At 41.3% G+C, this 16,641-nt stretch overlaps 1 protein-coding gene and 1 long non-coding RNA gene across 2 annotated transcripts; one reads left to right on the top strand and one right to left on the bottom strand.

Annotated features, from left to right (window-relative positions):
* The first annotated feature begins 6,747 nt into the window (after positions 1-6,747).
* On the top strand, positions 6,748-8,707 carry foxl1 (forkhead box L1). Its single transcript, XM_085281321.1, has one exon. It carries the CDS (start codon positions 6,990-6,992, stop codon positions 8,160-8,162), a length of 1,173 nt encoding a protein of 390 aa, XP_085137447.1. The 5' UTR covers positions 6,748-6,989; the 3' UTR covers positions 8,163-8,707.
* Positions 8,708-8,816: 109 nt separating this feature from the next.
* On the bottom strand, positions 8,817-16,641 carry LOC146571606 (uncharacterized). Its single transcript, XR_014893146.1, has 3 exons — positions 12,113-16,641; positions 11,626-11,674; positions 8,817-10,892 (listed from the first exon to the last, which is right to left on the bottom strand). It is a non-coding gene; the product is annotated as an uncharacterized LOC146571606 (long non-coding RNA).

Below are 16,641 nucleotides of genomic sequence, written 5' to 3'. Positions count from 1 at the left end.
AATAAATAACATACACAACTAAGTAAGTAAGCACCACAATTCAGCAGCTTGTAGAACCACCTTTGACAGTAATAATCTGAAGCAATCATTTTTTGCACGACCACAGCTCACATCATCGTGGAGGAATTTTGGTCCACTGTTCTTTACATCGTGGCTTCAGCCATCTGAAGGCCCACCACAGCATCTCAGTCAGGCTGAGGTCTGGACTCTGGGCCCTTACAGCAGGTCGATTCTTCTGGTCTAAGCTTTAGCTGTGGGACAGACGGGCTCACATCAGCCTCTAGAATACTTTGGCATACAGAGGAGTTTGTGGTCGACTCAGTGACATCAAGGTGCCCAAATCATCACCACCGTGCTGACAGTCGGTATATGTTTGTGCTGATAAGCTGTGTTTGACTTTCTCCAAACATCGCACTGTGCATGAGGACCAACTCGGCAGGAAACAGTAGAGGTTAGTTTTTGTTCATTTTAACAGGTGCCAAATAAATCAGATGATGGGATGTTTCAACAGAGGAAAGGATGACTGAACAGGATACAGACCCAGAGGCACAAGAAGTCAAGGAGCCCTGGTACAGAGAAAACTGAAAAGAGATGTGCACAAAAAGCCTCAAAATGACCAAAGTGAGGAGAAATATTAACAGAAGCTGATGCACCAATGAGTGTAAACAGAGTAAAAATGATCAGAAAAAGGTGCAATGTGACCCCCAAGAGACTGAAATGATGAAAAAGAGATAACTGTCTCCCCCTGGTGTCTACAAACAACCAGAGGCTGTAACTGTGAGAGGGCTATGCACACAACCATTCAGTAAACTGCATTTTATCAACACCTTTTTTTAAACTTTACTGAGTGTTCTAGATTGTTTTTAATTATCTGAAGACGACATAAAAAGCTCATTTTGCTCGTATAAGCAAATAAGAGGTGAGAAAAGAAACAATTTATTTTGGTTTACAGCAATTTGTGAAAGAAAGAAAGAACAAAAGGAAGATTAACAGCAGTTTCTGTATAACCACTGTGTAAAGAATGGTCACGTTTTCTTTTCAAAAACACAAAAATGTCTAAAGTGAGGAAAATGACACAAATGCAACACTGCAAATAGATGCAAAGTAACTAGAAAAGACACACAACACATCCTGGTATTTATTAGCTCCACCGAGGAGGTTATGTATTTGGTAGCATTTGTGTTTGCGTCATTGTGTTTTGAACGAATGACCTTTTAGAATGGGGGCGTGTTAACAATCCTTTAAAACACAGATGTCAAACTCCAGTCGTCGAGGGCCGATGTCCTGACACTTTTAAATGTCTCCCTGCAGCAACACACCTGAATAAAATTAGGAGGTCATTAGCAAGACTGGGCTGCATGCTGAGGTGGCAACCCCTAACCTTGCTCAAGTAAATTTACATAAATGTAAGTTTTTGGAAAAATGCACTTCTAAAAGTACTTTTATTGCATCATATTCATTCATTCATGAGCTGCTGTAACATGAATCAAATGGCTGAACTGCCACCTCAGCATGCAGTCAGGTCTTACTAATGACCTACTAATTTTATCCAGGTGTGTTGTTGCAGGGAGACATTTAAAAGTTTCGGCTCTTGGGGACTGGAGTTCACTACCTGTGCTTTAAAATGTGGCTTAACTCCACTGAGGTCTTCAAGGTCAACTTAATGATTTATTGGTCAACAATGGGCAAAAAGCCCAAATATTATGTAACATCTGAACTCTGACCTCTCCTCCCCCTCTCTACAAAGTACAACTTCTTAAAGTACGTTTAAAAAGAAAATGTAAACTTACTTTTCCATCCACTTGTCCTTTTCAGGGTCGCTGGAGCCTATCCCAGCTGTCATAGGGCGAGAGGCAGGTTACATCCTGGACAGTCTGTTGCAGGGCTAACATATAGAGACAGACAACCATTCACATTCCCACCTATGGGCAATCTGGATTAATCAATTAACCTACCCCCACAAACTGCATGTCTGTGGACAGTGGGAGGAACCCATGCAAACTCCACACAGAAAGCCCCGGCCTGATGGTGGAATTGAACTCAGGACCTTCTTGCTGTGAGGCAGTGCTGACCACCGTGCCACCGTGCTAGCCTTCAAAGCAAATACTGCAAGAGACAGCGCCTCCTCTCTGGGTGCTTCCTGTATTAGCTTTGCTTCATTTTCTCATTTTGAAGTTTTAAAAGCTTTCGATTTTTTTTTATGTGTAAAAACAACAGCTTTTGTTTTGCTGAATGGTTTCTTCTCTCGTGAGCCTCCTCGTCTGTGAGGTCTTGGCATCTTGCTTCCTGTTTTAATTTGAAGGTTAGATCTTCATGTGGCTTTCAGTGCTTTTGCTTCCATTCTTTTTTCCCTTCCCTCATTAGTGACTGACTGACTTCACCCACTCCTTATTTCACTCCTCTGCTGAGAAGAGTATTTCATCTGCGTCATTCTCCTCAGTCTTTGTCATTTCTACCGTCTTTGCTCTCCCTGTGGTTTGGAATTGTCCACTGAAGATGTGTTTTCTGAAATCTTGTGGTCGTTAAGGTGCTTTTTGACTTCCTGCAGATTCATTCTAGTTTTTTTCTGTTCTCGTCCTTCAGTTTCATCAGCCTACAGGTGAAAAACCGCTGCGAACAGATACAAAGTGTCTGCAAAGACACCCAATATTATAGCAAAGATGAACATGCAACTACATAGCAACACAAGCCATTTCCTGCATGTTGTTCCCCTTGTTCTCTCCAGCAATGAAGGATAAAATGCACTAGAATAAATCTTTACAAAAACCCAAATAAATACAGATTAAAGCTAATCTCAGTCTGAGATCATCACTGGAATCTCTTTTTGGTCTGGGACTAGGCTTAATCCAGGTCTGGGAGACTGGCTGAAACTGTGTCATGGACAATCCTGACATGGAAAAGATCGTAAAGAAAGCAGAAAGCAATCAGAAAGGAAAAACAAGTCAGCGCTCTGGCACCTCACGTCTAATAATCTGTTTCTAATAAAGCGACCCTACAACACTGAGTTTGGGGAGTCAATGCTCCTGATCTTTGGACACACAGTGCTGTTTTTGTGAACTCTCAAATAAAGGTTGTAACAGCTGGGCGACTGGGTGACATCACTGTCAATAAAACATCATGCTCGTGCATCTGCTGCTCGAACATAAAGTTGTAGATATCAAAATGCGTCCTGCAGAATTTCCACTAAAATGTCAGATCCTGAATCCCGCTCGCCATGGCCCGCACTCGTCTCATACTTTCATGTTAGTTTAGTTTAATTTGCTAATGAATCACCGTCTGCTCAGAGAGAAACAGAGAAAAGACCAACTTCTGAGTTTATCCACTGAAAGCTCCAAGGCCTTAATGTAAGCAGGAGCCAGCTGTGCGCACTTGTAAAGTTGTTATAATCCTCCTCTGACCTATAAACAGGAAAATACATAATATAAAGCATCATGCTCACATCTACAAATAATACACTGTCCATGTTGTCCTTGTAAGGCAATACAGTCCCGAGTGGCTCCACGAAGCTTCTCCAAGGACAATTAAAGTCGGGTTTCATTTTGTTCCACTTTCATACGGACACGGTCAGAAAAGAACCTGAAGAAGCTGCAGTCGATGTGAAAACAAATATTCATTCAGAACTTTTCCACAGAGCAGAGAGTTGATTTGGTCACATCTGTAGGAGACATTTCAGTACTTACACAATTGTTTTATATGATTATACGTTGCTATTTTAATTCTCTGAGCCCTTCAGATTTTTTTAAATTAATACACTCTTTATCCATTATTATATAATTAGAAATTTTCATTGAGCGTTGTGTTCACCTCCCCTTATCTTCATGTTTAGTGTGAGCGTTTGGTTACTTCCTGTTTTACTTTGAAGGCTGACTTTCACGTGGGTCTTGGGTCATAGTCAGATACTGAAAAACAAAACAAAACAAAACAAAGAAATAAATGAAATAAGAAAAGAAGATACAAAAATCTTCCCACATCCTTTTCCTAATCAGTGTTTCCTTGATGGAAAACCCTATGAGGTCAGAGGAAGGTGTGAAGGAGACCTCATAATGACTGAGAACAGCGAGCCGTGGTTCTCCTACACCGGCCTCCTTAAACTGATGACGGATGTCTGACACGTTGAAATGATAATTTCCAGAAGATGAACTACAAAATTTACATTTTACTTCATGTCAAAAAGAGACTCACTTGTTAAAATTATCACTTAGCTACAAAATTTAGAATTTTAAAGGAAATACATGTACCTGAATGTAAAAAAGAATATTAATGATAAGGCTGAAAATACAGTGATGAACTTAAATAATCAGAAATGTGAAACAGAATCGGGGGCGCCTCCGGAATTTTTTCATTGGGGTGGCCATATGAGGGCCACTAAAAATATTGGAGTGGCACACGAAAAGCAGAATTTCCAGTTTTATTATGCTGTTCTTAAATACATGAGTTACTTGGAAAATGTGGCAAAAACACAGAGACGGAAAAGAATGATATGCCGAGTTCATTTCCTGCTATTAAAGTTGACGATTGTTAGCAGAAGCAAATTAAGATCCATTCTCCCAGGAAGGAGTTCAGTTTAAAAGCAAAGTTGTTCAGGAAAGACAAACAAGTGTCGGATCATGTCAGAGTGTGATGCCTGTCTCTGTGTTGCCCCTGAGATGCACCATTGATCTTTCCAGGGGTCGGCACCGGCTTTTCTGCGACCTGACATGGATCAAATACCTGTAAAAATATTCATAATATGTTAACATGTTTCAAAACCAACTATTTATTGGTACAAAACAAAATCATCTTTTAACATCACATTTATTTAAAATTATTATTTAACATAACAAAGTCTTGACGTGGGGAGGTTGGCACTGGAGGTGGTGGTGGGGGTCGCCCCCTGCTGGTCATTCTATAACGTCAGATCCCGAAGCCACGCCCATCTTTTAGCCTGCCAGATGTTTATCGTGTTTTGCTAACTTCTGTAGCTATTAACACTTTATCGAGCGTTGGAGTTTTGCGGCTTCACCAAACACGGAGCTTTAAATTTAGTTTTACCTTAGGTGAGTTTAGATGTTTTTTGGGACACTCAGGCACCCCTACATTTGATCATACCACCCATTAAAATAGAATAGAAGGAGTAGCAATAATAACAATGTATCTTATATGTCTTCTGATATTATATTTTGGCAGCTGGTCTACTGGAGACAGGATCCAATAAAAACAGGTTTAAATGTCCGGTGTTGCTGCTGTAATGATGTTACAGTGCACTCACACACAGGTGCTGCTGCTTCAACAGCAGGTTTGTCAGGAATAAATACGACTTTTTGGGGGGAGGTTTTTGTTGCTGTGGCAGAAAGAAAATGAAGAGGTCATTTCACAAACTCTTATAATGTTTCTTTAGGGCCATTAGTTTGCTGACACATCACTAGTTACCACCCAAGGAGCTGGTGTACTTCATAATTTTAGTTTGTTAACGATTTTTATTCCTATTTTGGTCGAATTGAGCTTCAGTGTTCGTTTACAGCTCCAAGTGCAGGTGAGAGTAAGTCAGAGGATGTGATCTGTCAATGTTCAACAGCAGCTTTAACTTACTTTAGAAAGCTCTGGTCAGCATGATTGAGCCTTTGCCTCAGGTTTGGTAAATAAAGGGTACGAGATAAAACTGGTGTATAATTTTGAAATGTGCGATTATTCATACTGAATTAGTTTTAGACCCAGATCTAAGTAATTACGCTTGTTTTGATGGTAACATTGTCACGATTCGTTGAAATGAAGCTTGCAAATGTGAAAAAAGCTGACTACATTTGCAATCATGTGCTGTTTATATTAACTGCCAGGCACTGCATGCATGACAATATGACCGGGGCTGAGCCCCCTAAAAGTTTGGTTCTAGAATCGCCCCTGGTTTTATACAAGACAGACATGAACTGGAAGAATCGACAGTGGACTGAAAACTGAACACATTACAAAGGCAAATTAAAATAATTTGTTCCTTTTCTTTTTGGGAAATGCGATTTGTATATTTGTGTAATAAGTTAATCTTGTAATATATTAAGGTCCCTAGGTTTATGCATTGTTTGTGTAAGCATGCCCGCATGTTCTTGTGTCATCTTTCAATCAATAAAAAAATAAAAATAATATTGTCTTTGTACCTTACTGCTTGGTATCAAGAAATGTTTTAATAAAAATAATCTCAACATTAGCTGATCGCAATAAGTTGCAAATTTTGAGCTAATCATATAATTGTTTTTTTTAACGCCACCACCTACAAAACCCAGTCAATCGTTTTAGAGCAGCTGTCAGCCTGAAGTACTTATATTCCTGTTAAGCTGATCATTATTATTATACTGTCAGCCATGCCTGATTTATGCGCTCAGATATTCTTTGAAATGAAGTTTGCTGCAGAAATGTTCCCTCTGCGTCATTTGTGTTGGACTGGAAGCAAAACGAGAGTCTGACACGAGTGAAGAGAAATTGTTTAAGTTATTTTCCCTTTTATACACTTTGTTTTCATTCGAGTGAACTCACAGCAACTCCCAGAAAGGACTCGGCAATGTTTGCTTGTTCTCTCTGTGTGAGCAACTCTGAGCGTCAGGGGTGGACGTGATATTTCAAACAGCACATCAGTGCGTTTATGTATTGGGTGCCCGGAAATTTTTCCAAATAAACACAGCTTGATTCAACCTGGGTGGGCAGACTTATCAAGCGACTAATTCTATAAACAGATGAGGGAATAACCCGGCACCTCATTGGTTGTTGGGCAGAGGAGGGGGACATGAGGGAGTTTCAGCGCAATGAAATTTTAATTAATGTGGGTGGGCTAAGAGCAGCACCGACTGTTTATGATGGACAATTTATTTCCCAGTGCAAAGTCAACATAACACAGCAAACGTACAACAATTATTAACATTTTTCTGGGGCCCTCATGAGGCTGGAGAGTCAGTCAGTGGAGGAGTGGAGCTGCGGGAGCAGGCTCAACTTTCCCCGGGACACACTGCGGCTTTCCCGCCGTCATGACTCTCTACCACGGCCGTCTGCCGTCGCTCGGTGTGACATCTTCGGCTTTGAGCCTGTCCGCCCCCCCGCTGATCTACCTGTACGGAGGCGACAGCGGCGGGGTCGTGCCCACCGCCCTGAGCTTCGTGCCGGCCCGCCAGGAGCCCCCGCAGAAGCCGCCCTACAGCTACATCGCGCTCATCGCCATGGCCATCAAGAGCGCACCGGAGCAGCGCGCCACGCTCAGCGGCATCTACCAGTTCATCATGGACCGATTCCCCTTCTATCACGACAACAAACAGGGCTGGCAGAACTCGATCCGTCACAACTTGTCCCTGAACGACTGCTTCATCAAGGTGCCCCGGGAGAAGGGCCGGCCGGGCAAAGGCAGCTACTGGACGTTGGACACCAAGTGTCTGGATATGTTTGAAAACGGCAACTACCGCCGGAGGAAGAGGAAGGCGAAGTGTCAGCAGGAGGCTCTGGACTCCAAGGCCACCGGGCACAAGCGCACCAAGGCCCCCGGGCAACCTAGGGACCCTCAGACCTCCCCGAAACATCAAGCTGGCTCGAGGGTAACAGAAGCACCCGCGAGGGATGAGGAGGAGGAGGCGAGGACGCCCGCAGACAGGAAACATATTCTTGGCGAGTTGAATCACGCGGAACAGCCGCAGAGCCCCTCCACGCAGAGACTTAAAGTGCCCCCCAACCAACACAGCAGTCAGGCCGCCGGCAGGGAGCTTCACGCCCCACAGCCCGAGCCGTGCTCCGCGCCGAAACGCGCTGCGCTGTGGACGGACGACGCTCATCTCCCAGACGACACCCTTGACCCGAAATCAGAGGAGAGGAAGTCTGCGTTCAGCCAAAGAGAAAGAGGTCCTCTCTGCACCGTCAGCTGCGCAGGAAACACAAACTTGGCCGTACCTGCGCCAGACAGGCCGAAGGGGAACACACTGAGCAGGGACAAATCCAAAGGTTTCAGCATAGACAGTATTTTAGCGAAGAGCGAGGACGAAATACGAGGCAGCATCCTCGGCCTGCCGGCCGAGACATGCGCACAGGGCCAAAATCCGGCTTTCAGCGCGTCCGTGGTCCTCGGCGCGCGTCAGCATCAGTTGTATCAGATGGGATTCCCTTTCTGCTCTTACTTGTCGCTGTCCTACCCTGACAAAGTGCTGCATTTTAAATGACCGGCAGACTTTCGTGCGTTTTACGCACCAAACGCGTAAAAGTGTAAAGTCTGTGTTTAGCTTTACACGCAGAGACACGAAACAAGATCTCTGCCATCATCTACTTTAAAGTTCGGACAAAAATGAACAAAGAGCGTCAAGAAGACTTTTATCTTCATCTTTACGCATGCGTCATTTTCAGGTTTGTGATTATATTCAGTTTTTTCCTCCCAAATCTGTTGCTCCTCAGAAATTATGGCTGCACAAAACATAATGCTCAGTACAATAAAAGGATGTCGTCCCTGCCATGTAAATATTTACGGATATTCTCATATGCTACACTTTACTCATGATGGTGAAACCCCATAAAGCAAGAACAGTGCGTAATTTAAAAAAGAATTTTAATTGTCGTGACTGGGCCTGAAGATGCCGTACAATATGAAGTTTAGTACTCAGTAATGATGTAACCAAAACCTATTATTATTTTCCACTCTGCTCTGGATTTGAACATTTATTTTACTGCAAAATAAAATTTAGCCAAAAATGTTGACGTGATTTATTTTAAATTGTGGTACGAAAGAATAAATAGAAACACTGCTGGAAAACTGCACCTTTGTTTCCCCCCCGTTGTTTTAAGAAAAATGAGACGACGTGTTTGGTTTTGTTCATTTTCATTAAAGTTTATGAGTTTAAAAAATGAAATAAAACCCATATCAGGGCTTTCACCAACGGAAACATCAGCAGCAACAGAACTGAAAAACTGGACACTGCCTTGTAGTTTAAGGACAGACAGACATTCCATTATTAAAAGTTGATGCTTATCTAAAAAATTATAACAAAGTTTCATTGAAATCAAAAACATGTACCGTTTGAGAACAGAGAGATACATTGTGCATTTACAGAATTCATAAAAATTCAATTAATAAAAAAACATGAAAATGTTCTGGGGAAACCAGAGAATGTAACTTCATATTTGTGAACACAGCAAAGTATTTAAATCATGTTTTTCCAAGTTGAGCGGCAGTAAGAATGTGCGGTGATGGTGCTTTATTTCAGTGGAATGAGAGAGCACAGGCAGCCGGGCAGTTTTTGGAGGGCAGCTTTATAAATAAACATCATGCTGTGCTGCTCCCTGGTATTTGTTGAGGAGGACCGGCCCACCTTTGCATTTCATACGGTGAGAAAAGATTATCGACCGCAATGAAATGCAGTGCGATGTGATAAAAGGAATCAAAAGGCTTCCAGGTGGAGGAGGAAGCATTCATATGAACAGTGCCGAGCACAGAAAACAATTGTAGATCATGATTATGATCAGTAAGAGACACATCCATATAGTTTCTTCCACATCCAGCATTCATCCAGAGTCTGAAGCATTTAGATCATTTTATGTTTGGAACCAGCGGTTTCAGCTTTTGCCCACAAAGGGTTTGATTATAGAGCAGTCCAGGCTGGATGGTGACCTTGTGAAGGTGAAGCTTAAAGTAATTTACCAGTATTTATACATACTGTACGTGTGGATATATTTGGCACAGCCACACAGATCTGTGTGTGAAGGTGTTCTCCTAAATACCTGCTTAAATCAGTGCAATCAGTCATATGGTACACCCTGTGCAAGGTGGCAACACCAGGTCCCCCAGGCGCCCCCAAAAGTCCACAGTTTACTTATCATTTCAGCCTAATGATGATGATATATTAGCACAGTTTAGGTTAAATACATAGACCTTAAGTGCTTTATTTTCTGCTGAGCTTATTTGTTTAAGTTTGTGTTTCAAAGTGTGTTTTAATCAACACCCAGAAAACCAGGAACCATCCGTCAGTGAAAATGGGGAAAATCTTTGTTTTACTGAAGTTCACATAATCCAGAGTTTCAGCTGCAGCTGTCAAATTCACCAAATCTAGGACTACAAAAAGAAACGGCATGTTTTTATTGTTTGCAGCGCTGACCATGACCTAAACTCAACGTCCATTTATCAGCTTTCCTTGGGCCTTTAACCATGTCTGAGGTCACCTGCAAACAACATTTAGAAACACGTTTTTTGGTTCAACTGTTTCCACATCAAGAATGAGTTTGTAAAAATCACAGTAAATAATAATAAAAAAATCTAAATCTCAAAGGAACCAAACAACAAAAACAGTAATAATCCTATATAATAATTTTCTCATGTTTAAACTTTTTGTATTTTTTAATTCTGGTACCTTTTTCTCATTTATATTATTACATTAAGAGTTAAAGCTAAAACTTCAAACAGCACGAAAGGCAAATGAACAAAACAAATTCTCACCATAAAGCTGAAATATTAATACTAAATCATAAAAGTGTAAAATACTTATGACTTATGACTCCTCTCCAAACCAGCAGCTGTGATTCCATGCAGGTAAACGCAACGACACGCTGAAGCATTCACATAACTAACAGCTCAACACACTCCAGCTATTTTATTCATGCTCATGTGTTCATATAGAATTATGTAACACACAGCCTCATGTTTATTTAATTCTATATTTATACAAAACAATTATCATCATTTGTTGCAATCTATCTTATGTCTGTTTGCTCCATTAATACACAAGCTGGAGCAGTCTGCATCAGGCTGTAAATTCCCTCCTTGCATCCAGACAGATCCGGGCTGGAGTGTGACTGTTTCCTCAGGAATATCAAAATGATTTCTTCCACTTTCTCTTCTTTCAATTCAAGAAATTTTGAGCGCTCTCTCAATGGAGGAATTCTTCCAAAAATAATTAAATCTGGATCTGGATCAACAACAAAAGTTAATCACTTCTACATTTCTCCAAAAGCAGCTTCAGATGTTCAAATGCATCAAGAACTTTTTGAGTAAACTTATAGAAGAAGAATCAGCCCTGTTATCTCCACCCCTCTGTGGAGATAATAAGGACACCAGTCCTTTGCAATCCTGCAATTTGTAACATAATAACTTTGATCTGTATTTTTTTTTTAATGACAGAAAATGAAGGGCGTTTTCTGGTGTGTGTGTGGTTGGGGGGAGGGGGGGGGGGGGTTTCTAATATAACACATCCTGGAAAGTGTTTGGAAACGAACACATTTCTGCCATGATTGCAATCGGTTATTAAAATGCAACCTGCTTGATTTTCTAAACGCTTCAGTCCGTAGCGCACTCAGAGATGGTACGACAGTGACTAAGCTGGACGCAGCATTTGTCCTGCTTCCTGTCTGCTGGGTGACGTGTGGCTGACGCACTCGTTTTTATAAGGTTGCTATTCACTTGAAAATTTACAGCTTTTGAAACAAAAGTGTCATTTATTGCTGAAGCGTTTTAAATTATGGAGACAAAGAGACTTCTTGTATTTCAAACTTCTCACAAGTATCTCTCATCCTTGCAGCCTGATTTTATCCATGTTAGACTGAAACAAAGTGTATTTAGCATTCCCGCCTTTAAAAAATAAAACACCTCACGTGCAAACATCTAAGATTTAAAATAAGGTTAGAATTATTGTGAAATATCACCTCATAAGTCTTCTTCACTGTGCACTGACCGTAGTCACTGGCTTCATACCTGCAGGAGCAACAAGGTCATGTAAGTGCCAAAGACTGCAGTTCCTCGAATGTCCACTTGAGGCCGTCTTCTCAAAAATGAGGCAACTCCCGTGTAACATGTTCATGTTTACAGCAGAAATAAAGACATTTACAGCCTGGATTAAAAACTACATCGAGTCACTGAACTGAATGTCCTGAAGGTGTTTGTGCTGCCGGAGCCTTTTGGACCATTTTACTGAATTATCTGACAAATAAAATGACTTGCTGTGAGGTGCAGGTATTTGTGTCCGCGTGTTGCCCCCAAACAGTTTATGATCGTAGCTTGATAACCAAGCTTGCTAGCATTAGCTGATAACTTCTACCTACAACAGCTGCGCGTGGCGTGGGTGCAAGGAACGTCACGGCGGTGACAGAGGCCGTATTTTCTGGATTTACTTCTCAGCAGGGCTCAGCTTACCTGGAAGAAGTGACGAGTTTAACGTACAGACACAGCTTGTGTTTCCTGGTTTCACCGCTAATGCTAACAGCTGAATAACAACCCTGCGTTTGCTCTGGACCGGGAGTCATAAATAGCTAATGAGAAGCCTTTTAAGGTCTGATGGTGCTGAAAGTCCCAAACGAGGGTCTGTGAGCGACTTGTTGTAGAATGACACCTGCAGGAAATCAGAGCGCTGTGCTGACAGCATCATTACAAACACAGAGCAGCCATGTCTAAATATAGGCCCGCCGCTCAGACTCACACTCCGCTGAAAAAGCTGCACTGTTTGAGGCTAGCGCTGTGCAAATCAGGAATGTTTGCTTGAAATAAATAAACTTGCCCACATTTGAGGAGAGGAACTCACAATCACAAGCATTTCCTGTGTATAGGATTCTTTTGGTCGGACGTGTAAATAAAACATGATGAAAACCTCAGAAGGGAAAGATGGCGAGAGAGGAGTGGAAAGAAGAGGAGTGACTGGACTCGACGCTCGGGCTCTCCGAGGTCTGGGTGCGTTTCATACCGACACATAAACCAGCGTAATTGGCTCCGCTGGTTCCTCGTCCTCCAGCGATTTCCAAAGTCTTCTGAAAACAAAGCAGATTAATAAATGTTGGTTATCTGATGGTGTCTGTGAGTGTTTGAACAGTAAGAGATCCTCCTGAGAAAGCAACTCAGACAAAAGGGAAATCCTGTCGCTTCTATATATTATGCGAGAAAACAAACTTTGCTGATGGGCCGTGGTCACAGATCTTTAACATGCACGGAGCCAGCATTGGCACCGGGCTGAACTCTGCAGCAGGGACCTGGAGGTGGCTTCCAGTCCCTTCCTGTGAGAGGCTTTAGGATTGTGGACTATGCAGGATTTGCTCATCAGAGCAACTATGTGACACATTTCTTTTGAATGGAGCTCGTCATTGTCCTTTATGTCATCCTTCAGTCAAAGTGACATCGTCTTTAGATTGAATAAAATCGTGACTGGATTCGTGACTCCGTCCAGAAGAGCAGCGCAGACGGAAAAACCCCACAAAACCGCACTAATCATCCCACCATGTGGTTTGCGGCTCTGTGTTTCCATAAATGCATCTTGCCTCATTTTGCATACCGTTGTGTTTGTTTTTGTGTATCTTCTGTGTCTAGTTTTGTGTTTCTTTATGGCTTTTTATGTGTTTTGTACATCATTGTGGTCTTTTTGTTTGTCTATGACGTCCTTTTTTGTCTTTTTTTGGTCAATTTTTGTCTCATTTTGGTGTGTGGGTCATTCTGAGACTAAATCTGGTAGTTTTCTTTTGCTCATCTGTTTTGCATTTGCTTTTTGAGCTTATGTTTGTACTCGTCTTTTTTTGTAATTGTTTCACTCATTTTAACTTCTTATCACATTATTTCATCCATCTGCATGTCTTTATTTGGCAGCTAACTTTGGTCAGTGTGTGGTTGTTTGATGTCTGACTTTTTTGTGTCTTTTTCAGGTCCCTGTCTTTGTCTTTGCGTTTGTTTTACATCAGTTTCAAGTGGTTTTGCATTTTTTTTTGTCTCTTTGTGGACATTTTGTGATCACTGTGTCTGTGGTTGTTTTCACATCTTTGTTGTTTTGTGTCATTTTAAGTCCTTTCTGTTTCTGAGGTTGTTTTTCCTTTTCTGTTTTTTTTGTCTCTGTGTATTCTAAGAAATAAAAACAGTCTAACCCTTAAATCATTTTCGATTGTTGTCATGTCACACATTGTTCTTCACATTTCTATTCTTATTGTCAAAATCTCTTTAATCTGTCCTCTTCCTTCACTCTTTTTCTTTCTACCAGCCATAAAGGTAATGCATGTTTCCTTGGTCAGGACTGATTTTTTCCTTTTATTGAATCCAAACAAAGCAGAAGAGAAGGCATCACTTCCTGTCTGACAGAGCAGAAACACCCACCAGACCGTTGGTGTGTTTAGAACATTAAATGTAGAAGCTTTCATCAGGTTGAATCACTGTTCTGTTTAATAATCCATCGTACAGGACAGAGCAGCAAAATGGACTCATATTTATATGAAAGGGTTTCAGGTCGGCCCACGAAGACGTCCAAGGAAAGTGAGTGCAAAATTTACAAATGCTGAAAACTGAACAGAAATGATTTTATTGCCTGAGCGAGTTCTCTTTCAAATGGGCATGCAGAGTTTACTGTGCTTGTTTCATCTCAAACTTGTTACTTGGAAGAAGCAATCTAACCTTTCCTCCACCAACAAGTTAACATTTGCTTTAGCCTCACAGTAAAATGTGTCAACAGCAACTTTGCTCTCCAGTGTTAAACATATTTTTGTAATAGGGTTCTCATTAAATTATGAAATGCTTCTTTGTTTTCTATTGGCTCGCCCTGGCCTCATGTCTAATGTTTCTCAACTATAAAACCGTTGACCTGACTTTTGGTTCACATGTTCTTCCTCCCTCCTCCGGCTGAGTTGTAATCACTGTGATTCACACGGCACTAACTACACAGGACTTTAGCCAAACTGCATAACTCAGTTGTTATTGTGGCAAATAATAATCTAGTTCAATAAATCTTTAATTAAATCAATGTGGTGCAAAGGTGTCTCAATCAAATAAAAGAATACATATTTCTCTGGAGTTTCAGGCTGCAGTGCTTTTTCTGAAGTGTGTATCTGCTAACTTACACGGAACATTTCTGTGTTGTTCCACAGTTCTGTGTTGCATATCATGGTAACCCTACAAGCATGCTCTCCATATGTGAATGTGTTTAATATGACGGGGATTAGAGCTGATCAAAGCACCAAAGCAGGGTTGGACCCAAATAATAATACAGACCACTCTGTTCACACAAACCTCCACAGCCTAACAATATTTAGATCTGTCGGTGTCATGCGTTTTACTAATATTACTACCATATAGTAAAATATAAAGAAATTCATCTTTAATTAGCGCGTAAATGAATCTCGAAATGCACATGCACAGTGATGGAGAAACTCTGTAACCTTTGTGTGCACCAGCTGCTTGAAAAGAACAGTTTTTATTACGTTTGTTACCAACATCATGGCAAAGTTTCATTTTCAGATATTACCTTTACACTGACATGTGCGCAGGAGTTATCCAGGATGGAGGCAAATGTGTGTGAACACTGAGGTTTCAGTGCCAGCAAAAGTTCAACTTAATCACAGGCAGAGATGGGCAGTAACGCGTTACAAGTAGGGCTGCCACAAACGATTATTTTGATAGTCAACTAGTCACTGATTATTTTTGCGATTAGTCGACTAATCAGATCATCATCCATTGGAGGTAAAACGTACAGCTTATTGCACCAGCAGCATCTGCTCTTATATAACTATCATTAGCTTACAGCTTTAACTGTTTAAGGTCTGTGCTAACTAAGAATAGAGACAAGATGATAGTTTATTAAATTTTAATGAAATTTGCAGATTGTTTCGGTGAAGTTTAATAAACTCCTTGCTGTCTAAAATATAACAGGACACCGGAGTAAATTCTCGAGCATCTCACACTTCTGATGATCAGCTGTCTGCTTGAAGTTTATTCAGCTGTGTAAAAACTATAACTTTAATCTCAGCCAAACCGATTTACTCAGGAACAAATAAAATACTAAAAAAAGCCAAACAATTACATTTTTAAGTTATCTAAGTGACTCATATATCATGTTTAACCTGAGTAGCGAAAGACGGCGGTGGGTTTGAAAACAATTTGCCGGGAGTCCGGTGTTCTCACGGCTCTAGTTAGCCTAGCCCCCGGCTAACTATCGAGCTAGTGGGTAACAGACGTCTCCGAAAACGTCGGAGCGCTTTTGAAAATATGCGGTGTCTTGATAAACTGAGCAGATATTTGAGGTTTACACAGCTACATTCTCGCCTGAAAATATGTTAAACGTTTATTTTGTGACCCAGAAAGAATAATAAGAGCAATATTAAAACTAACTAGCTGCCACCATTGTTGGAAACTGCGCTGGGCTGCGCTATGAATTCTGGGACGCTGCTTCTTCTTCTTCGGGGTTTAACGGCAGCTGGCATCCTTGTACATGCAATGCTGCCATCTTCTGTTTCAGTCCGTTATTACACTCTTAAATCCTGCTACTTATTCCTGCGTTTTTCAGGATCTTACAAAGCTTCAAACGACGCGTCGACTATTAAATCAGTCGTCGACGATTTTGATAGTCGACGTAATCGTGACTAGTCGACTAATCGTGGCAGCCCTAGTTACAAGTAACAGCTAAAGTGCTGTGTAGTTACAAGGATCGGCTTACTGTAATCTGATTACTTTTTCAACTAACAAGTAATGTAAGGGATCACTATTGCAAAAAAAGTAATTAGATTACTGCTACTTTCCCGTAAGCACGCTGTGTTACCGTCATGATTTTGTTTGTGAGAGTGTCTCATGACAACGTGCAGAACACCAGTGGATAATATGGAGTGCAGGACAGAGTACGACCATGCAGCGTTTACAGCGTGGAAGTACTGACATTACTTTGAGTTTGATTCCGTAAAAAGTGACAAAAACATTAGCGTCTGCTG

This window comes from Mchenga conophoros, linkage group LG7, assembly GCF_057382185.1.
Source record: "Mchenga conophoros isolate Kocher_MC1m ecotype Shallow Benthic linkage group LG7, M_conophoros_male_GT1.1, whole genome shotgun sequence".
Classification (NCBI taxonomy): Eukaryota; Metazoa; Chordata; class Actinopteri; order Cichliformes; family Cichlidae; genus Mchenga; species Mchenga conophoros.
The sequence above is the reverse complement of the archived record's forward strand: the minus strand, read 5'-3'. Positions and strand labels throughout refer to the sequence as shown.